The sequence below is a fragment of the Mustelus asterias genome, chromosome 6, assembly GCF_964213995.1.
Source record: "Mustelus asterias chromosome 6, sMusAst1.hap1.1, whole genome shotgun sequence".
Taxonomy (NCBI): Eukaryota; Metazoa; Chordata; class Chondrichthyes; order Carcharhiniformes; family Triakidae; genus Mustelus; species Mustelus asterias.
In genome coordinates this window covers 117,495,381-117,521,762 of record NC_135806.1, presented here as the reverse complement: position 1 = coordinate 117,521,762, position 26,382 = coordinate 117,495,381, and the positions used below count along the sequence as shown (strand labels likewise).

At 43.0% G+C, this 26,382-nt stretch overlaps 1 protein-coding gene across 3 annotated transcripts in view; it reads left to right on the top strand.

Annotated features, from left to right (window-relative positions):
- erbin (erbb2 interacting protein) overlaps positions 1 to 26,382 on the top strand; it is a 247,254-nt gene that overhangs the window by 142,132 nt on the left and 78,740 nt on the right. For all 3 annotated transcript variants that reach the window (XM_078215035.1, XM_078215036.1, XM_078215034.1), the window contains exons 5-6: positions 558 to 647; positions 19,298 to 19,354. In XM_078215035.1, the coding sequence (XP_078071161.1) occupies positions 558 to 647; positions 19,298 to 19,354 (147 nt within the window). The remainder of the gene's footprint in view (positions 1 to 557; positions 648 to 19,297; positions 19,355 to 26,382) is intronic.

The window sequence follows — 26,382 nt, the reverse complement described above, 5'->3', positions numbered from 1 at the left end:
TTGTTTTTCTCATGACCCAACTTCAGGGCACAGTAATCCAAAACTTGGAATCATTTTTGTTGCTTTTGTCTGAAAACCTTTCTCCTGCCTTTTAGACAATAGTCATCCACCTCCACCTGTGTCTATCGGTAGTGTAGTTGAAATGGAAATTTATTGCATCAAGTAATTGGCTGCATCAAGTACTATTCTAGGTAAGGTCCTGCCCAGTTTCAATTGAGGTTGCAAACAGGATGAAATAAAATGGGGTATTACTAACTATTTAATATGGTTATCCCAAGACAGGCACCAGATGTGAAGAAAGTGCAGCTGAATTATTTTCCCTTATCCTCTCTCCTTTCTTTTTGTTAAAAATATTTGCTTGAATATCGTATTGGCAACTTGGGTGGGATTCTCTGGCTGCGCTCGTCCCAAAACCGGAGAATCCCACCTGAGGTCAATGGACCTCTGCATGGTCTGCTACCCCCCCCCCCCCCGATGGGAGAATTCGCCTTGTATTAAAGTTGCCACTGGAACCCATTTGGAAAGTTGAACATCGTTTCCATTTTCTTCCCTTCTAGGCTTCCTGATGGCTTCACACAGTTGCTGAACCTGACCCAACTTTACCTAAACGATGCCTTTTTGGAGTTTTTGCCAGCAAACTTTGGAAGGTAAGCAAACTATTTTATTCCCAAATATATGTCTCCGTAGCAATTCAGACACTTCTGGATTAACTGCTTACTTTGAATCCATTGAAGCTCCACTTTGTGAATTGTGTGTTTGTTCGTTGTTGTAATATCTCCCTGTCAAACTGCTCTCCGCTGTTGCATTTCTTACTTTTCTTCTCTCTCTCAAATCATCACTTGGCAAAAAGCAAAATAGTGAATACCCCTCTCGGTCTCTGAGAGGCTGATGGAGGTGCCTATGAGTAACCTAGCGGATTCAGTCAATTTTTCCCTTGAGATAATGATGCATCATCCTCACATGCATGTTTCCTAGTTGATCGTTTCACTTTGAAAAAGTACAGATTTGTAATAGAATCAAAATATTTTTATTCATACAAGGAACCCATCACACTTGCTCAATGTTAAGATAAGAGAAAGAAAAGGAAAGAAAATAGGGGGAGCAGGTGGAGTGGGGATAGAAGGTGAAGACTGAGTTTCCAGTCTGAAGTAATTCAACTCCGATGGGAATTCATCCCTCCCAAGGTGTGTTTGCTGGCGGTGAAGGCAGCTCTCCATTGGCCGCCAACGAGATCTTCCAGTCCCGCTGAAATTGATGTTCATTTGCATTGCGCGCGCCAGCAGCGCTGCTGGGGAACCTGCAGCAGGGGTCACATTCGGCGGGACTGGAAGATCCTACCAGCAGGAAGGATCTCAATGTTAAGTCCAGAAGGTTTTAAAGTGTCTAATCGAAAGGTGAGGTGCTGTTACTCAAGCTAATGCTGAGCTTCACTGGAACAGGCTAAGGACAGAGATCTCATTGTGAGAATAGGGTGGAGAATTACATTTTCTTACTCTGTCAGCATTCCCTTTAACCCTGCAAGGCTGGTGATTCAGAAGTATCACTTCTGTCGCTGTCTCTTGCCACCCTATCACAGACCCCTTCTTTGTTCTTTTTTCCTCCACCCACCTCTTCCTCAAAACCAATTATATCTTTCACTTTTCTCAGATTGGATGAAAGGTCATCGACCTGAAGCAATATTCTGCTTGGCTTTCCACACTTGCTTCCTCCACCTACCACCCCCGCCCCACCCGCCCATTTCGCTTCCTCTTCATGTTTCAGTCTTTCTCTTCTTTTAACATTGAGCAAGTGTGATGGGTTCCTTGTATGATCAAAAATGTTTTGCTAAAGGAGTACAGTGAAGGTTTACCAGGCTGATCCCTGGGATGGCAGGTCTGTCATATAAGAAGAGACTAAGTCGGTTAGGATGATATTCACTGGAGTTTAGAAGCGTGAGAGGGGATCTCATAAAAGCTTATAAAATTGTAACAGGGTAAATTAGACAGGGTAGATTCAGAAAGCGAGTTCCCAGTTGTGGGCGAGTCCAGAATTAGGGGTCATGGTTTGAGGATAAGAGGAAAACCTTTTAGGACTGAGGTGAGGAGAAATTTCTTCACCTTGTGAGTTGAGTGGAATTCACTACCACAGAAAGTAGTTGAGGCCAAAACGTTGTCTGATTTCATGAAGAAATTAGATGTAGTTCTTGGGGTTAAAGCAATCAAGGGATATGGTGGGGATGAGGATATTGAATTTGATGATTAGTCATGATGGCGGAGCAGGCTTGAAGGGCAGAATGGCTAACTGCTGCTTCTATTTTCTGTGTCTCTATTTTGAGTCTTTTACAAATCTGTGCTTTTTCAAAGTGAAAAGATCAACTGGAAAGCATGCATGTGAGGATGATGCATCGTTATTTCACAAGGAAAACAGTGGGTGAATCCACTAGGTTACTCATGAGTGCCTCTGAGTAACTTGTCACTGAATGCTGTGAAACATCTTTTGGCTTACAACTAGTTCTTGTGGCCGGGTTTAAAAATGTAATACTTCTATAGTGGGTAGTTGAGTGTTTCCAGCATTTTCTGTTTTTATTTGGGTTCCAGCATGCGCAGTATTCTGTTTTTTGTCCAGCAATAGAAGTTGCTCTTTGAGCCAACCATGCGTCGTTCAACATGATTCAAATAAACATTGTAGATTTAATGTTGGTACCTTGTCACTGAATGCTGTGAAACATCTTTTGGCTTACAACTAGTTCTTGTGGCCGGGTTTAAAAATGTAATACTTCTATAGTGGGTAGTTAAATATGTTGCAGTTGTATATTCCCAAACAAGATTGCTTTGGTGATGGTTGTGCCCAGGTAAGCTCTGCAATGGGTATGTGTAGCAGACTACAAGTTTCACTTACCTCAATCATACTGTTTGTTCTGCTTCTCATTTTCAAAGAGCAAATGTAAATGGCAAAATGATTAATGTGGACGATGAAGAAGCTCTCTGATTCAAAATCAGAGTCTTCATGAATCTATACAGTTGTCTTTAACTTTCCATTATGGGGGGTCGGTTTAGCTGGGTTGGCTGGACAGCTGGTTAGTGTTGCAAACAGGGTGGGTGGCATGGTGGCACAGTGGTTAGCGCTGCTGCTTCACAGCTCCAGAGACCTGGGTTTGATTCCCGGCTTGGGTCACTGTCTGTGTGGAGTTTGCACGTTCTCCTCGTGTCTGCGTGGGTTTCCTCCGGGTGCTCCGGTTTCCTCCCACAGTCCAAAGATGTGCGGGTTAGGTTGATTGGCCATGCTAAAAATTGCCCCTTAGTGTCCTGGGATGCGTAGATTAGAGGGATTAGCGGGTAAAATATGTAGGGATATGGGGGTGGGGCCTGGGTGGGATTGTGGTCGGTGCAGACTTGATGGGCCGAATGGCCTCTTTCTGTACTGTAGGGTTTCTATGATTTCTATGAATTCCTGTACCAGCTAAGGTTATTTATGAAGACCCAAATGCAAACTCCACACAGACAGTGACCCAACCTTGCCCCTTGCCTGAGGTGTGGTGATCCTCAGATTAAATCACCACCAGCCTCTGGTCATCTGGGACTATGGCGACTTTACCTTTTAACTTACGCCCTATATATATAAGGAAGTTGAAGTATATAAGATCCTGAATGGTCTTGACAAGGTGGATGTGACAAAGATGTTTTCTCTTCTGGGTGAGTCCAAAACTAGGGGACACTGATTGGGGGTTGCTTGTTTAGGATAAAGATGAGGAGAATTGTTTTCTCTGATGGCTGTGCGACTTTTGAACTTTCTGCCTCTGAAGGCAAGGGAGGCGAGCTCATTGAATATTTTTAAGGCAGAGGTCAATGTGTTCTTAGACAAGGGGATCAAAGGTTATTGGAGGTAGATGGGAATGTGGAATTAGAAATACAAACAGATTAGCCATGATATTAGCGCATGGCGGAGCATGCTCAAAAGGCCGAATGGCCTACTTCTGCTCCTATTTCGTATGTTTGTATACGTTTTGCACTCTGGTGTAAAACTGATCTATTCACGCTGCTATGAAAGTTGCACTGCTTGTTTGGATTATCAAGGTAAGATCACACCAGGCTACATGTTTTTACAATCTGAATATCTAGAAAAATCTCTCTTTTGTTTAGTGGTTTTTGTGCGAGTACATTTTTATTTAAAGTTGTTTACATAGCAGGGCAGGTAAGGTTCATTAGGCTGACCCCTGAGATGAAGTGGTTGTCTCATGAGGAAAGATTGAGTCTATAATCATTGCAGTTTAGGAGAATGAAAGGTGATCTTATTGAAATAGACAACATTCTGAAGGATTTTGATGAGGTCGCTGCTCGGAGGATGTTTCCCCTTGTGGGTGAATTGGGAGTTAGTTTCAGAATATGGGGTCTCCTATTTTAAGATGGAAATGAGGAGGAATTTCTTCTTTAAGCATCATGAATCTTTGGAATTCTCCACCCCAGCGAGAAGTGGAGGCTGGTTCATTGAATATGTTCAAGGCTCCATTAGACAGATCTCCATGGGAGTCAGAGGTAATGGGGGATAGGAAGAAATGTAGAGTTAGGGCTCACAATTAGACCAGCCATCACCTTATTTCTCCTCCTGTTCCTTATGTGCTTATATTCTTGTGGGAGATAGGTGTAGGTAAAATACCACAATGGCCTTTGTAGAACATTGCTAAAACACACCTGCGACTATTTTAAATGAAGCAACATAAAAGGATGACATCATGTCTTAGTACATGTTGCAGGAGTTGCTGTTCATATCCTCTCTAACATGGGTATTTACTTCCTGGAATGGAATATATGAATAAAATCAGATTCATCCTGGAAGCATAGATCATTGGAGGATCAGGGTGGAAACAATCTGAAAGTTATTCTGTCTGGAATTCGAACATTCCCAGAGAAACAATGAATGCCAAATCACCCGAGAGGTGTGATATAAACAAAATCTTGCCTTACAGGTGAAGTATTGACTCGACAAAGCTTTGTCTATTTAAGCATTCAAATCAGCTGAAACACTCCACGCAGTTAGGAAGTTGGTGTGGACTGCCGCATTTACATAATCTACTTAACAGAAATGTGAATTATAATACAATATTTTTACCTAAATAATTGACCTGGAATGAGCCGGTTTTCACTTGACGGGATATGCAGGTGGCAGCGAGCATTTACTGTTCGATGGTGAGTTTTAACTGGATCAGAGTTTCAGTTAATAAGTTACGCACACTTTCAAGGCCATGCGACACCTTATCCATTATAATTATGACTGGCACAGAGCTTTTTTCCTTCTGTAATGGTATTCAACAGAAATAATTCTTGTAATTTGAAATGTATATTGTGCAAAGGTCATCTTCCATTTTCTGATGAAACAGCGATCAGCTTAATTGACTCTGTTCTGTGAAACAAAAGTTAGTGTGTGTCAGTTAACCTCTCCCCTTCAATTTAATGAATAAATGAATCATAAACCATACACAACATTTTATATTGAAATGTTGTAGGGCTTCTGGATTTTTTTTTTAAAAGACCTGTTAACAATCAGGTGTTTCCTCTTTGTAGTGTGGAATACTTTCTCAGCACAGATTAAAGTTTCCTTCCTAGGTTACCACCTCACAGCCATTACTGTGTTTTTCATGTTTATGGTTCACAGTGTATTCGATGTGGTTTTTTTTTGGAGCGCGTACTTGCGACTCCTTTGAGTCAGATTCTCAGGCTTCTGATCTCTCGGCTTTGTTGCATCTCAAGTTCTTCATTCTATTCCCAGCTAGGAAGGTCAATATCGTAGAATCCCTACAGTGCAGAAGGAGGCCATTCGACCCACTGAGTCTGTACTGACTCTCCAACAGAGTACCTTATCCAAACCCTACCCTTGTAACCCCATGTATTTACCCCACCAATCCCCCTAACCTACACAACTTGGGACACTAAGTGGCTATTTAGTATGGCCAATCAATTTAACGTGCACATCTTTCGATTGTGGGAGGAAACCGGAGAACCCGGAAGAGACCCACCCAGACAGAGGGGGAACGTGCAAACTCCACACAGAATAACCCAAAGCCGGAATTGAACCTGGGTCCCTGGCATTGAGGCAGCGGTGGTAACTATTGTACCACTGTGCCACCCTAAATTTCATTAACTTTGCTTCCAATTTCTGCCTCTCCTTCACCTTCACATGAGACATCTCTGACTCATCTATCTCCATTTCTGGGGAAAGACTGTTAACTGTTGTAAGCCCAATGATTCCCACATCTATATTACGCTTCCTCACAGCCTGTTTCCCATAATGACTTTACTCCATTCTTCCACTTTATCCATCTCCATTGCATCAGTTCTGACAATGCAGCCACGTATGCCAGTACTCCTGATATGTTTTCCTTATTCCTTAACTGAAGATTGTTCTCTGCTATGCTTGTCAGGACCCTTGACCGCCCTCTTTCCCATACTTCTTCCCTCCCTCCTACCTCGCTTTCCAAGAGCCAGAAATGGGGATCTCATTGTTCTCGCCTTCCTGCTCAATAGCCTCCATATACAATCAGTACTGTTCTGCCACTTCCTCCACCTCGGGCGCAATTTCACCACCAAACACACTTATCTACCAACATTTGCTCCGAACATTCTGAATGGACCATTCCACCTGCAGCGCCCTTGCCCTCTCCTTCCATTAGACCAACACCCCATTCTCTTCCCACAACACTTTCCTGTGCAAGTAAAGAATATGCAACACCTGCCTGTTCACCACCTCCTTCCCACTTCCTGAGACTCCAAACACACCTTCCAAGTTAAACAGCAATATATTTGTACTATTTTTAATTTAGTCGTGTATCCGCTGCTCAGGATGTGGTCTCCTCTGAGTTTATGCAATCTCTACTCATAGCTAATACCCTCCATGCCAGGCGGCAAGCATCCTGGTAAACATTTTCTGTACTCCCTTCAAAGCGACCAGAATTGAACACAGCATTCCAAATGTGGCCTAACCAACCTTTTATAGAACTGCAACATAATTTGTCAGCTTTTCTACTCTATGCCCTGGCTGATGAAAGCAAGCATGCCATCTGCTTTCTTCACCACCTTTTCCACCTTTGCTGCCTCTTTTAAGGATCTGTTGACCTGTACTCTCAGATCCCTCCGTGCGTTTACTCTTTCCATCTATGTCATTCGTGCCAATGTGGATAATGACATCTGTCTGATTTCCCTCCTGCTTTAGGATGTTCTGTATCCACTCGGAGACATCCAGGAACCCCCCTGGATGTCTCTTTATACCCCACCCCGGCTTGGTGCCTTTGCTCTGGCCACTGCTCTTGCTGTCCTCTATCCCTGATGGACCTTCCTCCTCATCAGTATCCAAAACGTCATGTTAGATAGGGGGACAGCCATAGGGGACCCCTGCACCAGCTGCCTACCCCGTCTGGTGGTCACTCACTCATCTATCTTCCTGCACCTTGGGTGTGACCACATCTCTCTAGCTATTATCTATAACAATTTCAACTAATCGTGTGCTCCTCAGTGCTCCCAGATGTTGAAAACGTCAGCATTTGCCATCATTACTCCACTGAAATGGAACGAAATACTCCACAGTGACTTCAAGAGCCTTGTGTTGGGCAGAATAATAGTGATCCCGAAATTGTTGTCCTTTAGGTCTATGCTGTTCCACTGGGTGTGCCACAGAGATTCGCATGAGTGCAATCGCCATTACAATCATGAATTGACAAAAACTTCCACTCTTAGTCTTGCTGTGAGAACCCTGCAGAAAGTTACACCTGTTGAATTGTTCATTCATTCAGGGGAGCTGGGCATCACTGACTCGACCAGGATTCCTTGCCCATCCCATCCCGAGGTGTAATTGAGTTTTTAATGGTGGACCAGCTTCATAACCACTGCTGAACCAGCTCGCTGACCCTGATGGGCTATATGCTTTAGAAGAGTTCCACACGGTGGCACAGTGGTTGGCACTGCTGTCTCTCAGCGCCAGGGACCCAGGTTCAATTCAGGCCTTGTTTACTGTCTGTGTGGAGTTTGCACTTCCTCCCCGTGTTCTGCATGGGTTTCCTCCGGGTGCTCTGGTTTCCTTCCACAGTCCAAAGATGTGCAGGTTCGGTTGATTGACCATGCTTAAAAAATTGACCCTAGTGTCGGGGGAATTAGCAGGGTAAATGCGTGGGGTTACTCGAATAGGGCCCGGGTGGGATTGCGGCCGGTACAGACTCAATGGGCTGAATGGCCTCCTCCTTTACTGTAGGGATTCTATGATTATTAAAAAATCTGTTTTTATTTTAGCTTCTATTTTTGAGCAATCTGAAAATTTAAGTTCAACAGTGAAGGATTTTAAGTGCTTCTAACTTCCTGGTTTGCTGCGTGTGTATACCTGCCTCCCTGCTTGCTGGCAATACAACTGGTGCATGCAAAGGCATCTCTGGATCTGGCGCCAAACCTTAAACTGCCATTGGGAAAGGAGAAATTCCCACCACAGTAATCGCTAGATCTTTGTGGTCCGCTTTCTTTGAGGTTCAGCAGCGAGCATTCTTGCTCCGCAGCTGACTGCAAAATCTGGACCACTACGTTCAACAATTTCAGATCCTAACCACTTTTTCCATTTTATTTTTGGACGGCGGGTGATGAGAATGATGTCATTTAATCACACCTGCCGATCTTAGATCTTCCCTTTTGTAGTTAACCCATTAAATTTTTATCTTTCCATTTGATGGTCATTGACTTAAAACTGTAACTCTGTAGCCCAACCTGCTGAGTGTTTGCAGCATGTTCTGTTTTTCTATGCTTTACTTCTTGTCATTTTTCCTCTGAGTGGTCAGGACGGTACTCGAGCTTTTAATTTTTTCCCGAAAGGAAGATTAATGGAGGAATGTATACACGTGTCAGATATGACCAAAGATGTGCAGGTTAGGTGGATTGGCCATGCTGAATTGCCCCATAGTGTCCAAAGGTGGTAGGTTTTGTGGATAAGCCAAAATAAATGCATGGGGTTGGGAGGGAGGGGCGGGGGTGTGCTGGGTAAGATGCTGTTTCAAAGAGTCGGTGTAGACGTGATGGGCTGAATGGCCTCCTTTCTGCACTGTTCTATGGCAGTTGAATATACAGCACCTTGGGATGTTAAATTTGTTGATTATCTCCACCTTGTCTTTCCTGTCGCTTCTAATTAGTTTCGTCCTTTCTCTGTTTGTAGGAGAAGGAGATCCTGGTTGCATTTATTTACATCCGTTAATCACTCTTGGAATTAAGTTTGTATATCAACCACTTCATTGCGGTGTTTTGGGTTAAGGTACCTCTTTCCTAGGGACTTTGTATCCGTATACTGTGGAGTGATAACTCCAGATTATACCTAAATTTGCAGCTTTAGTTGAACCTTTTCAGGAGGAGGAGCCTTTTGAAATTTATTTGCCCATCAGAATGTGTTTTGCAAAGGAACTGGAAGGTGCCCTTTGAATAAGGAAAGTCATGATATTTGCGATAACACTTTGGCTGACCTTTCAGCTTGGGTCATGGGACTCTTGCAGTCGATTGTTCTTTTTACATTTGCATCTGGTCTCCTGCAGTCTGACTAGTGGAATGTTCCATCTGCATGTTAGCTGAACTTCCCCCTCTTTTTAGAAGAAAAGGGTCAGTTTCCAATAACTTAAGTTCTCTAACGGTGATTAACTAGGATTTCAGTGAAATCACTGCCAAGAGCGGTATACAATAACATTTGAGGAAATAAAAGGGTTTAAAAAGACGTAGCAATTGAAGCTATATTGAGAGCCAATTTGTCATTCATGAGCACAGTCCGGACCCTTAAAATTCTCTCAGACATTTGTGTCTGCATGATTGCAACAAAAGCGCACAGACACCGTCTTTAGCAGACCAGAAGAGGGGGACAGTTATTCAGACTGCATATGGCAACTTTTACGGGGAAAAAGAGTGGGTCTTTTGTTGCTGCCAGCTGTATGGAGATCAGGTCAGTTAAGTTTGAGTGCCCATCCATAATGCAGCAACCTCATGTCTGTAGATGACAGTTGTTATGTCTTAAAGTACCTTTTGGGACAGGGTTGAAGCAGAGTCGCACTCTGTTTCTGCCAACTGATCGACAAAAATAGTCAATTTTATTAAAGTAATCATTTTCATCTTCCTTCGGTTGCAATATCCAGGCCTCATTTATACATCCCTGGAAAAAATTAGTGGAAGCAGCATTGTGTGAATTACTTGTGTCTCTAAGTTTTTAAGTTACTTGACTAGTAGCAAATAGCTTGCTGAATCCTGTATCCTGCTATAACTGAATTAAAGCCTTTATTTTCCTCAAATGTTTCTGTCTTTAATTCTAAATCCCAGTTTGCTTGGGGCTTGGTAAGTAATTGGGCGTGGGTGGAAAATGATTATACTTCTTAGCGGAGCTTTGTAAATGTGTGTTGGGTGGGAGAGATGGGGATGAAGTAGAGTAGGATGCACCAAGGATTAGTCATGGGATCATCATTGTTAATTTACTTAAATGACTTGGATTCGAAACCTTAACTTGAATTGGTGATAGATGTATTTGGTGATGAAGGGATAGAACTAGTGGTTTTGGAGGAAGTATCTCAAACTTCAAATTAACCAATTTGAACAGATGATGACAGATGAAATTTAATGAATGCAAGTGTAAAATGCATTTCATCCAATCCTGTTATTTGTGTGTTTAGCCTGGTCTGCCTATAAAGATTGCAATGCTAGTGACGGCGATCATTTAAGTTTGCCACATGGTACAAGAGACTAAAAAGCTTTGTTTTAAGAAAATTTACAATGTTTGCCATGTATCTTCTCCTTCCCCACACTGGCCCAGATTTTGTAGAGATAAGGGTGAGATTAACTGCATTCACTGTTATGATGGGAAAAACCTCACAGCAGCTTCTGGCATCCTGTACTTACATAGTTAGACTTGGAAACGTTAGCGAGGGGAACTTTGTGCCTTTCTCGTGCCCTGATTTGATGTTTAGGTTGTCGCCGAGTGGTTCACTTGCTTTTGCTCATGTTCTTTGCAGCAGTTTGATGCATGTGAATGGTTTGATCATCCACTTTAGGGGTGCAGTTAATGGGTCAGCCTTGCTGTTGTGGGGCTGGAATTGCTGGGATGGCAGCTTGGTTTTCATAACAATTCCACTTGGTCACTTACTAGCTGGACCTGTTCAAGCTGTCATGGTGGGATTTGAACTTGTGTTCTCTGAATTGAGAGTCCAACTTCTAGGTGCCTAGTCCAGTAATATAACCATTGAGGTGCTATCTGATCTTTTTTAGTTGGTATCTTGAAAAGGACAGATTTCTTGTCTCAAGAGGAGTTTGAATCCATCTCTGTTTGAGGAATAAGGAAGTGTAATATATGTGCGAGTGAAAGGTATGGGGATTGAAAAATTTGTAAGAAGTCTCACAACACCAGGTTAAAGTCCAACAGGTTTATTTGGTAGCACAAGCCACTAGCTTTCGGAGCGCTGCCCCTTCGTCAGGTAAGTGGGAGTTCTGTTCACAAACAGGACATATAAAGACACAAACTCAATTTACAAAATAATGGTTGGAATGCGAGTCTTTACAGGTAATCAAGTCTTAAAGGTACAGACAATGTGAGTGGAGAGAGGGTTAAACACAGGTTAAAGAGATGTGTATTGTCTCCAGCCAGGACAGTTAGAGATTTTGCAAGCCTAGGCAAGTCGTGGGGGTTACAGATAGTGTGGCATGAACCCAAGATCCCGGTTGAGGCCGTCCTCATGTGTGCGGAACTTGGCTATCAGTCTCTGCTCAGCGACTCTGCGCTGTCATGTATTGTGAAGGCCACCTTTGAGAAAGCTTACTCAAAGATCAGAGGCCGAATGCCCGTGACCGCTGAAGTGTTCCCCACCAGGAAGAGAACACTCTTGCCTGGTGATTGTCGAGCGGTGTTCATTCATCCGTTGTCGTAGCGTCTGCGTGGTCTCCCCCAATGTACCATGCCTCGAGACATCCTTTCCTGCAGCGTATCAGGTAGACAACGTTGGCCGAGTTGCAAGTGTATGTACCGTGTACCTGGTGGATGGTGTTCACACGTGAAATGATCTGGCACGTCTTGCAGAGGTTGCTGTGGCAGGGTTCTGTGGTGTCGTCGTCCCTGTTCTCCTGAAGGCTGGGTAGTTTGCTGCGGACAATGGTCTGTTTGAGGTTGTGCGGTTGTTTGAAGGCAAGAAGTGGGGGTGTGGGGATGGACTTGGCGAGATGTTTGTCATCATCAATGACATGTTGAAGGCTCCGGGGAAGATGTCATAGCCTCTCCGCTCCAGGGAAGTACTGGACGACGAAGGGTTCTCTGTCCACCGTGTCCCGTGTTTGTCTTCTGAGGAGGTCGGTGTAGTTTTTCGCTGTGGCGCGTCAGAACTGTCGATCAATGAGTCGAGCGCCATATCCTGTAAGAACACTAACTGTCCTGGCTGGAGACAATACACATCTCTTTAACCTGTGCTTAACCCTCTCTCCACTACATTGTCTGCACCTTTAAGACTTGATTACCTATAAAGACTTGCATTCCAACCATTATTTTGTAAATTGAGTTTGCGTCTTTATATGTCCTGTTTGAGAACAGAACTCCCACTTACCTGATGAAGGGGCAGCGCCCTGAAAGCTCGTGGCTTGTGCTACCAAATAAACCTGTTGGACTTTAACCTGGTGTTGTGAGACTTCTTGCTGTGTTTACCCCAGTCCAACGCCAGCATCTCCGCATCATGATTGCCACACATCTCTGACCGAGTTTTCAGTGTGTCAGGGGGCAAATTTTTACAAATGATCTCAAAGCGATGTAGGGATGGATTGTTTTCAGCAAAGAGTTGTTTAATGTTGTTTTACATGATGCTTCCCCTCCTGCTGCCCCTCATCAAAAAGTTGAATAATGGGTAATGCTTTCGAGGTATTTTTCCAACAAAGAAAATTCTCGAGTTTGCATCTGGATTGGTACAGACTTCGATTCTTGACATTTTTTTGTGCAACAATATGCTGTCTCGTATAGCATATTCCACATGAGATGATAACTATACACTTGACAAATGTGTGACGGTTCAGCACAAGTAAACAATGTTGTAACTCGTATTGGAGTACATGTCCAAAGAAAAAGACCTTTTATTTACAGTGGTACACAGCTGTAGCATTTGCTCTCAACCATAAAGGTGCTAAAAATAGAAAATTTCAGAGGCTGCTTGCACAGCACATAGTTGCAGAGTTTATTTGCTTACATGGACTTGATAATAGTTAATCTATGCTCCATCAACATATTACTGTAAGTGCGTCATTTAATTTGCGCAATTTTATTGGATTTTGTAGCTTGGTAACTTATATCATTAAACATTTGTTTGTTTATATGCCAGTGTAAATTATTGTGGCTCGAGTATTTGTCTCTGATTCTGAGACAGGAGTCTCCTTGTGCAGTTGATCGAAGGGTGTTGAACATATGTAAAGTGGGTGGTACAGTTGGCAAGTTGGGTACCCATCCCCATGTAAATATTAAATGGTGGTGAAAATAACTCTTCCGCATTTATTACTATGCCTCAAAATGGCCAATTTTTCACATGCTTTATCTTCTTGAATGGGAGAGCAGGCTTGAAGGATCGAATGGCCAACTCCTGCTGTTGAGTCCTATGCTAAGTGTTTTGGAAACTGAGATCTTGAAGGACACCCACATTAGCTTTTCCGTCAGCTTTGCAATTCATTGCTTTCCATTTCATTTAAAATTTAGAAGGCGCTATTGAATAGTGATCCAGCAGATGTACACATTTGAAACAGAATATGTTGTAAAGTGGAAACCTATGCCAGAATTACATTAAATTCCAAGTGTATCTCCTTACATTGAAAATCTTAAGTTGTGACTGAGTGTCAGTAGTTTGGATTATGTTCTATAAAATCATATGCAAATAGTACTTTGGAGACGGGTCATGGAAAATAGATCCTAAACTTTGCTTCATTTGTATTGGGCCTGTTGTATGTTGGTCTGGCAAAATAAAAATGTGGTTATATAAAACACACGGAATTTACAATTCAGTTTCCATTTTTCCCCTGAATTAGCCTTGGGCTTTGATCTGGTTTTCTCTCCCAGGGGTCTGCATGGCATGGGAGTCCATTAGTTCAGTTGGCTAAAGAGCTGGTTTGTGATGCAGAGCGACGCCAATAGCACGGGTTCAATTCCTGTACTGTCTGAGGTTATTCATGAAGGCCATGCCTCCTCAACCTTGTCCCTTGCCTCAGGTGCGGTGATCCTCGGGATAAATCACCACCAGTCATAAATCACCCCTTTGAGGGGAAGAGCAGCCAATATTCATCTGGGACTATGGAGACTTTACTTTCACATGGCATCTGTGATACGAATCTCTTATGTGATGTTTAAAGCATCGCAATGGCATGGAATGGCCTTGATGAGCCAGATTGGGTTTGCTTTTCTGATATTTGCATATATCCATTAAAGGTGATATTGCAGCAACATTTTGATGATTTTTCTCTAGAAATTCTAGAGTTCATCCTCATTTCAGACGCATAAAAGCATATGAATAAGGAGCAGGAATAGGCTGTTTGGCTCCTGGATAAGATCATGGCTGATTCGATTGTGGTCTCAACTCTACTTTTCTGTTTACCCCGAACTCAACATTAAAAAATATTCAGTGACCTCAACTATTTAATTGGTCTCCAGAAATCTATCAATTTCTGTCTGGAACATGTTCAGTGATTGAGCTTCCACAGCCTCTGGGATAGAGAATTCCAAAGATTCACCAGCTTTTGATTGAAGAAGTTTACTCCTCATCGTACTCATAAATGGCCCATTTTGAGCCTAGTCCTCTGGTTCTAGATGCAGCAGCCAGGGAAAGCATCCTATCCACATCTACTCTCTCTCATATTGTAAGAATTTTGTAAGTTTCATTGAGACCACCTTTTGTTCTTTGAAACTCAATTTCGTCAATCTCTTGCTATGGCAAGACTGTCTGTCTTTGATTAAGGAGATCCAAATTGTACACAATACTCCAGGTGCAGTCTCACCAAGGCTCTATATAATTGCAGGAAGACATCTTTACTCCTGTACACCAATCCCATAGCGATGAAGGCCAACACAGCATTTGCCTTCATGATTGCTTGCTGCTCCTGCATTCTAGCTTTTAATGACTCATGAACAAAGACACCCATATCCTCACTGGACATCAACACTTCCCAACCCCCCTCCATTTAAGAAATGCTCTGCATTTTTTCTATTGAAGTGGATATCTTCATACTTATTTATTTCATGTTCCATCTGTCATGTTCTTGCTCACGCATTTAGTCTGCCCAAGTCCTCTTGAGGCTTCCTTGCATACTCCTCACAACTTGCATTCCCATCTAATTGTGTCATCAGCAAATTTAGAAGTATTACATTTAGTCCCCACATCCAAATCATTTATACAGAGTCTAAACAGCTGTGACCTCACGACTGATCCTTGCGGTACCCCACTGGTCGCAGCCTTCCATCCTAATAATTACCCGTTTATTCCTGGTCTCAGTTTTCTGCCTGTTAACCAATTCTCAGTCCGTATCAGTATATTGCTTCCAATCCCATATGCTCTTATGTTGCTCATTAACCTTTTGCATGGGACATTATTAAAGGTCTTCCAAAAATCCACATACATCACATCCACTGGTTCTCCTTGATCTATTCTACAAGTAACATAGTTTAAAAACTCCCAACAGGTTTAGCAGACATGATTTCCCTTTCATAAATCTATGCTGACTTTGCCCAATCCTATAATTTTCTACGTGTTCAGTTTTCACATCCTCAATAACAGGGAAAGGTCAAACTACTAGGTCTGTAGTTCTCCATTCTCCCCCTCCCTCCCTCCCTTAGTGGGGTTACATTTACTACTTTCCAGTCTATAGGAACCTTTCCAGAATCTATAGGATTTTGAAAGATAACCACCAATGGATCACTTATCTCTGTAGACCCCTCCAACACTTTGGGATGTAGTTCATCTGGTCCAGATGATTTATCAGCAATCAGTTAATTTTTTGAATACTCATTATTTATTAATACTAATTTCTATCAGTTTCTCATTTGGTTCCCTAGTATCTCTGAAATTTTCTGTTGGATTTTTGTGTCTTAGAGAAATGTATATTTGTTGTAGACTGACTTTAAAAATTAGCCATTACCTGTCAACTGTCAAATCTTTTTTTATATATATGTCATATTATGGTCACTATTCCCAACAAGCTTCTTTACAGCAAGGTTAGAAACATAAAACCTAGAAGCAGGAGTAGGCCATTCAGCCCTTTGAGCCTGCTCTGCCATTCATTTTGATCCTGGCTGATCATTGAATTCAATATCCTAATTCCCCCTTTCTCCCCATATTCCTTGATCCCTTTAGCCTCCAGAGCTATATCTAATTTCTTCATGAAATCACACAACATTTTACGCTTCAACTACATTCTGAGATAGTGAATTCCACACATTCACCACCTTCTGGGCGAAGAAATTTCTCCTCCGTTCTAAAAGGTTATCCTTATCCTCAAGCTATGACCCCTAGTTCTGAACCCTTCCCACCATTAGGAACATTCTTTCTGATTCTACCCTGGCTAACCCTGTTAGAATTTTATAAGTTTCTATGAGATCCTCTCTCACTCTTCTAAACTCCAGTGAATATAATCCTAACCAGCTTAGTCTCTCCTGATGTGACAGACCTGCCATCCCAAAAATCAGCCTGGTAAACCTTCACTGTACTCCCTCTATAGCAAGGATATTATTAGTCCTTTGGTTATAAGCCCTTTCTCATTGCATAATAAATCTAAAATAGTTGGTTCTTTAATGTACTGCTCCAGCAATCCATCTTGTACACATTCCAGGAATTCATCCTCCACAGTATTAGGGGACTCCTGTACTATCTGCCTGATTCTCTTAGGCTACCCAGTTCCCTCCTGCCTGCATGTTTGGAACCTGTGCTGTGACCACATCCCGAAAAGTGCTATCCACGTAGTTCTGTGCCTCAGGGATGAACTATTGTGACTCCAGCCGCTGCTCGAGTACCAGAACCTAAGAGTTCGGGTTTCTGCAGTCGGTGACACTTCCTGCAGATGTGTTTGCCTAGGACACATGGTGCATTCATGACTTCCCCATGTCACAGGATGCACATTTCATTTGAACTGAGTGTCCTGTCACATCTTAACTTTTACGAACTACTTCTAAACACCACTTACCAGTTATTTGCCAATCAACTTCTTCCCCGTACTGAAGTTAGAACTAATTATTTGATGCTGAAAAATGTCAAGGTATCCATCACCTCTGCACTGGATTCCCTCCCCACTCGATTCCCTTTCACTCAACCAGTTTTCCTTATTGCCAGGGCAATTAGCATTCACCCCATCTGCTTCAAACTGCCAGCATTATCTCTCTCTCTCTGCCTGCCTGCCTGCGCCACCACAAAACAAATCAAGCTGACTCTCCATCTATCTCCCTGTTTGCAACCTTTCTTTGCTGCCTTCAAAGTGCTGCCTCCCACCTTTATGTATATATGCCCTGGATTTTCCTAGTATTGCAACACTGATGTAGGTTATGTCCTGAAAAGTTATGAATGGCCTCCTTTGTGATACGGCCATGGTACCCTTCCAATGCGTTTTATGGTTGATATCGCAAGATACTTCAGTACCTTTTTCTATCAGCTCGTTCTGTGTTATTGCCCTTTGCGAGTATTTTGCTCCTATCTGAATGCAAATAGTGCATTTCCAGTCATAGTTTTGCTCCCTCACCCACAGAGTAACTTCCAGCTTAGAATTGGGAAGATTGATGAGGCATCTTTCACTCCAGCTAAAAATTCCACTGTGTCACTACTGAGTGCATAACTTCTTTGATCATTTACTCATGCTGAACCAGGCAGCTTCAATCCTATCATCTGTTGAAACCCTAAAAGGAATTTTTAATGGCACATATTGTGTGTTATCAAGAGCACTTGTTTCCACTTCTGTAACAGTGGTCACCTTTGCTCCTTCCTCGGTTCTCCTGCCAGTGCAGCTCCAGTTGCAGTCCCTGCTTCAACCCCACTATCACTGAAACCCTTATACGTGCCATCTTCACCCACTATCTAAACCAGTGACGGGCAACCTAGGCTAATAAGTGAGCCGCAGGAGTGGCCTTCCTTCATCTCCAGTGGGCCGCAAGATTGAAATCAAGCTTGTTCGCTAACCATGACCCCCATGAATAAGATTAAATGCATTTGATGCATGCCAAGTATTTGATAGTGAGTTATAGAAAATGCTCAGTCATTTATATATTAATAGAACTGTCATCGACTTCAAATGGTAAGAACCAAAATAAATATTTATGCTTGATTGGATACAGAGGAAGCGCACAGCTCTCAGTCAATCAGCACGCACCTCCATTTGCTCTTTACTTGCATATCACTTCAGTTGTACCAGTAGGAAAATAGTATGGAAATCAGTGGAATGTGGAAACCCTGCAAGTGGGCAGTGGTAAACAAACTATCTCGTGGGCTGCACTTGAACCCAGATGGGCCGCATTGGGCCCCCGGGCCACAGGTTGCCCATTGCTGATCTAAACTGTTCCTGTACCGTACTTGCAGGTGTTCCATTCTCCATCTTGCATTGATTCAATTTACCCAGAGTCCTGCTGTCTATATATCCTCTTAATTCTTCCTCAGTACTAAGTTTGAAATTCTTCTACAAATCCTAACGATCAGTTTCCTTCAATCCTCTTATCACTTCCAATTTCCTTTGCTTCTCTAAGGCTCCACCTTTTGTGCATCCTTTACTTTTATCACCCAACTTGGCTCTGGTTGAGTTCTGCTTCCTGAAAACTCCCAGCCTCTTTCCACTTGATGAAAGTTAAAAACTGCTACTTCTAAAAATCCATTTCCTCAGCTGAATTTTCTGTTAAAGTAAAGGTTTATTTATTAGTCACAAGTAAGGCTTACATTAACACTGCAATGAAGTTACTGTGAAAATCCCCTAGTCGCCACAGTCTGGCGCCTGTTCAGGTCAATGCACCTAACCAACACATCTTTCAGACTGTGGGAGGAAACCGGAGCACCCGGAAGAAACCCATGCAGACGCGGGGAGAATGTGCAAACTCCACACAGACAGTGATCCAAGCCAGGTCTCTGGCGCTTGTGAAGCAGCAATGCTAACCACTGTGCTACCGTGCCGTCCAATCTTAATCTTCCTCATCTCTCTCTTCTTGGCATACCTTTTGCATGCCTTTATTTGTGAAGGGCTGTGGGTGTATTTTGTGATCAAGTTGCTACCTAAATGAATGTTATTGATTAATAAACGCCGCCACCCATGAGAATTTGATAGACGGTTTAATTGTTTGCTTTTCTACTTTTCAGATTGACCAAATTGCAAATATTGGAACTACGTGAAAATCAACTGAAGATGTTGCCAAAGTAAGAATTTTTTTCTGGATTTAATATCAGTTTGTACATCTCGAAGTTTCTTATAAGCCTATCTCATTTGCCAGCTTAGTTTTCACCTGAAGTGTTTTCCTATCAGTTCATCAAAAAATTAAAATCATCAGCATTTTTTAATCCATAGCTTCTTTTCTATCTCTGGTCAGCATCTTCACAGAGTTGTGAATTGTTGATCTTTGAGTGCTGGTAGCCTCATGAAAAGAACTGTCTGGGAGGAAATATCTTACTGGTGCATGACGGTGGAGTTATCAATTCCGCAATCTTCTTTCAACTTTGCATGTTAATGCAGTTGTTTGCGACTGGTTGGGCTCAGTAGTCTTTCCAGGTCGACACTCTGGGTGTCACTATGTGAATACCAATCAAAGAAACGCAAGCTGACCAAGTTAATCACAATTCTGCTAATGGCAAGATTGTGAGCATGCATATTAAAAATAGATTGGCGTAGAAAGGTCTGAAGTTCCAGGCATCCAACATCTGATGGGTGAGTAGAAAACCAAGCAGCAAATCACTGCCTGTCAAAAGATTGCTGGAGTAATTTATGCAATTCCCTCCCAGCACTTTGGAGTATTGGAAATAAATGTCATGCTATTCTAGTACAGAGATGTGTCCTTGATGTTGCAGTAAATTTATTGATGCAGTTCCAGAGCAGTTTACAGCTTAAAAATAATCATTCGGGTCTTACCATTGCATCATCATTTTGAAAATATCTTGGGAAGGGTTTTTTGGCCGTGGTCGCCCCAAAACCGGAAAATCCCGCCCGAGGTCAACGGATCTTTCTACGGTCCACCTTTCGTCTGCTCTGATTCCCGTGGTGGGCGGGACGGTAAAATTCGCCCCCATGAGTGTTTAGCAACCCGTGGTTAACTCCTGTGAGGTGGAAATGTCCATTGCAGCATTTTTTAAAAATTAATTCATGAGATGTGAACATCACTGGCAAGGCCAGCATTTGTTGCACATCCCTAAACGCCCTTGGGAAGGTGGTTGTGAGCTACCTCCCCGGACTGTTGCAGTCCATCTGGTGTAGACACACCCGCTGCTCTGTTAGGGTCAGAGTTTCAGGTATTGATGTGGTCCCAAGTCAGGATGGTGTGTGACTTGAAGGGGTGCTTGTGACTGCTGCCCTTGTCCTTCTAGTTGAAGAAGGTTGCAGGTTTGAAAGGTGCTGTTGAAGTAGGTTCGGCAAGTTGCTGCAGTGCACCTTGTAGCTGGTACCAATTGCTGCAACTAAGAGTTGTGGATGGTGGAGAGGCTCTGGGGAGTCAGGAGGTGAGATACTTGATGCAGTTTCCAGGCTCTGTCTGTCCTGCCCATGTTGCCACAGTACTTGAGTAACCTTAGCTTCTTGGGAAAAGTCAGAACAGATTTGATTTATTATCTGTATTAACATACAGTGAAAAGTATTGTTTCTTGCGTGCTATACAGACAAAACATACCGTTCATAGAGAAGGAAACAAGAGAGTGTAGAATGTATGTGACAGTCATAGCTAGAGTGTAGAGAAAGATCAACTTAATGCAAGGTAAATCCATTCAAAAGTGTGACAGTGGCAGGGAAGAAGCTGTTCTTGAGTCGGTTGGTATGTGACCTCAGACTTTTGTATCTTTTTCCCAAAGGAAGAAGGTGGAAGAGAGAATGTCCGGGGTGCATGGGGTCCTTAATTATGCTGGCTGCTTTGCCGAGGCAGCGGCAAGTGTAAACAGAGTCAGTGGATGGGAGGCTGGTTTGCATGATGGATTGGGCTACATTCACGACCTTTTGTAGTTCCTTGCAGTCTTGGGCAGAGCAGAAGTCATACCAAGCTGTGATACAACCAGAAAAAATGCTTTTTATGGTGCATCTGTAAAAGTTGGTGAGAGTCGTAGCTGACCTGCCAAATTTCCTTAGTCTTCTGAGAAAGTAGAGGCGTTGGTGGGCTTTAACTATAGTGTCGGCATGGAGGGACCAGGACAGATTGTTGGTGATCTGGACACCTAAAAACTTGAAGCTCTTGATCCTTGCTACTTCGTCCCCATTGATGTAGACAGGGGCATGTTCTCCTTTATGCTTCCTGAAGTCGATGACAAGCTCCTTTGTTTTGTTGACATTGAGGGAGAAATTATTGTGGCTGAACAGAGAGATCTTGGTGTCCATGTGCATAGATCCCTGAAAGTTGGCACCCAGGTTGATAGGGTTGTTAAGAAGGCGTACGGAGTGTTAGCTTTTATTGGTAGAGGGATTGAGTTTCGGAGCCAGGAGGTCATGTTGCAACTGTACAAAACTCTGGTGCGGCCGCATTTGGAGTATTGCGTACAGTTCTGGTCGCTGCATTATAGGAAGGATGTGGAAGCATTGGAAAGGGTGCAGAGGAGATTTACTAGGATGTTGTCTTGTATGGTGGGAAGATCTTATGAGGAAAGGCTGAAGGACTTGAGGTTGTTTTCATTAGAGAGAAGAAGGTAAAGAGGTGACTTAATAGAGGCATACAAGATGATCAGAGGATTAGATAGGGTGGATTGTGAGAACCTTTTTCCTCGGATGGTGATAGCTAGCACAAGGGGACATAGCTTTAAATTGAGGGGTAAGAGATATAGGACAGATGTCAGAGGTAGGTTCTTCACTCGGAGAGTAGCAAGGGCATGGAATGCCCTGCCTGCAGCAGTAGTGGACTCGCCAACATTAAGGGCATTTAAATGATCATTGGATAAACATATGGATGATATTGGAATAGTGTAGGTTAGATGGGCTTTAGATTGGTTTCACTGGTCGGTGCAACATCGAGGGCCGAAGGGCCTGTTCTGCGCTGTTATGTTCTATGCACAAGTTCACTAGATTCTCTATCTCATTCCTGTACTCTGTCTCATCATTGTTTGAGATCCGACCCACTACGGTGGCGTCGTCAGCAAACTTGGAAATCGAATTGGAATGGAATTTGGCCGCACTGAGTTGTAGATGATGAAGAGGCTTTGGGGAGTCAGGAGGTGAGATACTTGGTGCAGTTTCCAGGCTCTGTCTGACCTGCCCGTGTAGCCACAGTACTTGAGTAACCTTGGCTTCTTTGAACTTGGAACTTAAACCGGTTCCTCTCTTTACAGATGCTGCCAGATCTAAGTTTTTCCAGCACTTTCTGTTTTTGTTTCAGATCCCACTGGTCCATAGTATTTTGTTTTTATTTCAGTGGTAACCCTGGGATATTGATGGTGGATGATTCAGTCATGATAGTACCATCGAACGTCAAGGGAAAATGGTTAGACACTCTCTTGGAGTTGGCTAGTGCCTACCACTTGCATGCTGTGAATGTTTCTTCTCATTTGTCAGTCCAAACCTGAACGTTGTTCAGGTCTTGCTGCATTCAAGCATGGACTGCATCAGTATCTGAGGAGTTGTGAATGGAGTTGAACACTGCAGCCACAGTGAATATCCTCACTTCTGATCTTTTGAAAGTTGGAGGGAAGGTTGTTGATGAATGTTGGATCTTGGACATTAATTACCCTGAAGAATTCCTGCAGCGATGCCCTGGAGCTGAGATGACTGGTATCCAACAATGACAGCCCTTTTCTATTGTGCTAGCCTTGGCTGCAAGCAGCAGAAAGTTTGCCCACTGATTCCCATTGACTTGAGTTTTACCAGCTCCCCTGGATGCCACATTTGATCAAGTGTTGCACTGCTGTCAAGTGCAGTCACACTCAACTCACCGCTTGAATTCAGCTCTCTTGTTCATTTTTGGCCCAAGGCTCTGATAAGGTTTGGAGCCAGATGGTTCTGGTGGAATGCAAACTGAGCATCGGTGAGCAGCTATGCAAACAAAGTGCCTGAAATATACAGCAGGTCTGGCAGCATCTGTGGAGAGAGCAGCAAAGTTAATGTTTCAATTTGAATATGACTCTCCTTCAGACCTTTAGCACTCCCTTTGCCTTTTGTTCTTTGACATCTTTGTCATTTAATCTTTCCCTATCTTTCGCTATCATAAAGCTTTCCTTTTGGCTTCCTGCCACCTTTTGGCTTCTTTCGACAGCTTAAAACCCATCACATTTCTACTTCCTTCTGTTCTGTACATATATTTACTGTACCATCAAGGGCAAATCTTAACTCAGTCTCTCTCTCTCTCTCTCTCCATAGATACGGCCAGACTGATGTGTTTCCAGCACTTTCAGTTTGTATTTCAGATTTCCAGTATCTGCAGCACTTTGTTTTTACATTACTGAGCAGATTATTGCTAAGTGCCACTTGATAGCACTATTGATCACACTTTCCTTCACTTTGCTTGACAGTAGATTATTGGGGCTAGAATTACCTGATTGGATTTTTCCTGATTTTTGTTGACTTGATATACCTGGGCAACTTTCCACGTGTTGGTTAGATGCCAGAGTTGTAGCTGTACTGGAACAGCTTGGCTAGGGCGTGGCTAGTTCTGGACTTCAAGTCTTCAGTACTCTGGCCAGGATGTTGTTAGGCCCCATAGCTGTTGCAGTATCCAAAGCCTTCATCTGTTTCTTGATACTGCGTGAAATGAGTTGGCTGAAGACTGGCATCTGCGATGCTGGGAACCTTGGGAGGAGGCCGAGATGGATCATCCACTCAGCACTTCTGACTGAAGATAGTTGAAAATACTTCAGTTTTGTCTTTTGCACTGATGTGCTGAGCTTGCTCATCATTGAGGATGGGAATATTTGTGAAGATGCCTCTTCTGGTAAGCTATTTGATGATTCATCACCATTCACAACTGGATGTTCCTGGACTTTAGATCTGGATTGCATAGCTCTGTCACGCGCTTCTTCCACTGTTGAGCACATGTCGTCACTTCAATGCTATTAAAACTTCGCAATATAATCATAATTTGTATTTTAGCTGAGTATTGAGGTGCACAAGTATCTGCAAATGCAACAGTTCCTGATTACTGTATGGGTTTGAGTGCCAAGTGTTCCCAGATCAGGTGCAACATGCCTGCATGCAGGATAAAGCTCCCTCTGTTCTATGTTCAACTGCAAGCAAACATATTGGTGTACAGGTGTGGCATTTTTCCATTTTCCGTGATGACTTATCCTCCTGGACTCGATTCCAGAGTCCTAGATATGAGCAGAGTGTATAATTAACCTGTTGTATCACCCAGTTTGATTGAGGGTGAAAGGGTTCGGATGACAGCATTCTCACATCTAGTCAGAAGTCTGTAGGTTCATTCTCCAGTTCAGGACTGGTAAGTTAATCTAAACTGACAGACCAATGCAGTGCAGGGAGTTCTGTTATTGTCATTCAGATGAAACATCAAAAAGAATTTTTATACAGATGGACGTTTAAGATCCCCTGTCATTTTATCAAAGAAAAGTTTGGGGGAGATTCCTTCCAATCCCTTGGCCAGCTATACTCCTTCAACCAACCCTTCCAATAATAAAATTGATTAACTGGCAACTCCTCCCATTACTGCTGTTTATGAGATCGCCATAAAATGCTGCTCTTGCTGATACCATTGACTACTCCCTAAACACAATTCACGTGAAGTGCTTTCTGAATGATGTAATGAGGTAAATCACAAGTCTGTTTTTCTCTACCATGTATGTCGTCAGACAGATGCAAATTATTTTTTTTTAAGAGAAAGGAGAAACAAAGCAGCCAGTTTTCTTGGACGGTTCATTGAATCTTTCTCTGAAGCTAAGACCACTCGGTGTGGTCGAATTCAAAATGTAACCCAGTGCTCCAACTGTTCTCTCTTCTACGGGTCCCAGGGGTTTCAATTTAACTCTGACTGTTTGAAAAATTGTCTCCCTTCTCAAAATCATGGACCTTGCTCAGCAGAGTAGAAGGCAACTTAATAAATAAAAATGACAACACAGGAGAAAGATTCGTCAGGTCAGGCAGCATCTGTGGAGAGAAACAGAGCTAACATATTGGGTTGATGACCTTTCATCAGAACTCTCTGATAAATAGTCATCTACCTTGAGCATTAACTCTGTTCCTCTCCGCAGATGCTGCCCTGACCTGCTGAGTTTTTCCAGCCGGTTTTGTTGTTGTTATCCGCTTTTTGTAACTTAATAGGACTGAAATTTAAACTCTGAAAAGGCTGCCCTAAAACAGCAGGCTGGAAAGTTGTAATGATGTAAAATTCTTACCCAGTTTGTGGATAAAAGATACTTTTTCCCCGGCGTGGCACAGTGATTAGCTCTGCTGTCTCACAGTACGAGTGCCCCGGGCTCAATTCTGACCTCAAGAACATAACATAAGAAATAGGAGCAGGAGTAGGCCATCTAGCCCCTCGAGCCTGCCCCGCCATTCAATAAGATCATGGCTGATCTGAAGTGGATCAGTTCCACTTACCCGCCTGATCCCTATAACCCCTAATTCCCTTGCCGATCAGGAATCCATCTATCCGTGATTTAAACATATTCAACGGGGTAGCCTCCACCACTTCAGTGGGCAGAGAATTCCAGAGATTCACCACCCTCTGGGAGAAGAAGTTCCTACTCAACTCTGTCCTAAACTGACCCCCCCTTTATTTTGAGGCTGTGCCCTCTAGTTCTAGTTTCCTTTCTAAGTGGAAAGAATCTCTCCACCTCTACGCTATCCAGCCCCTTCATTATCTTACAGGTCTCTATAAGATCCCCCTTCAGCCTTCTAAATTCCAACGAATACAAACCCAATCTGCTCAGTCTCTCCTCATAATCAACACCCCTCATCTCTGGTATCAACCTGGTGAACCTTCTCTGCACTCCCTCCAAGGCCAATATATCCTTCCGCAAATAAGGGGACCAATACTGCACACAGTATTTCAGCTGCGGCCTCACCAATGCCCTGTACAGATGCAGCAAGACATCTCTGCTTTTATATTCTATCCCCCTTGCGATATAGGCCAACATCCCATTTGCCTTCTTGATCACCTGTTGCACCTGCAGACTGGGTTTTTGCGTCTCATGCACAAGGACCCCCAGGTCCCTCTGCACAGCAGCATGTTGTAATTTATTTCCATTTAGATAATGATCCAATTTGCTATTATTTCTTCCAAAGTGAATAACCTCGCATTTGTTAACGTTGCAGATAG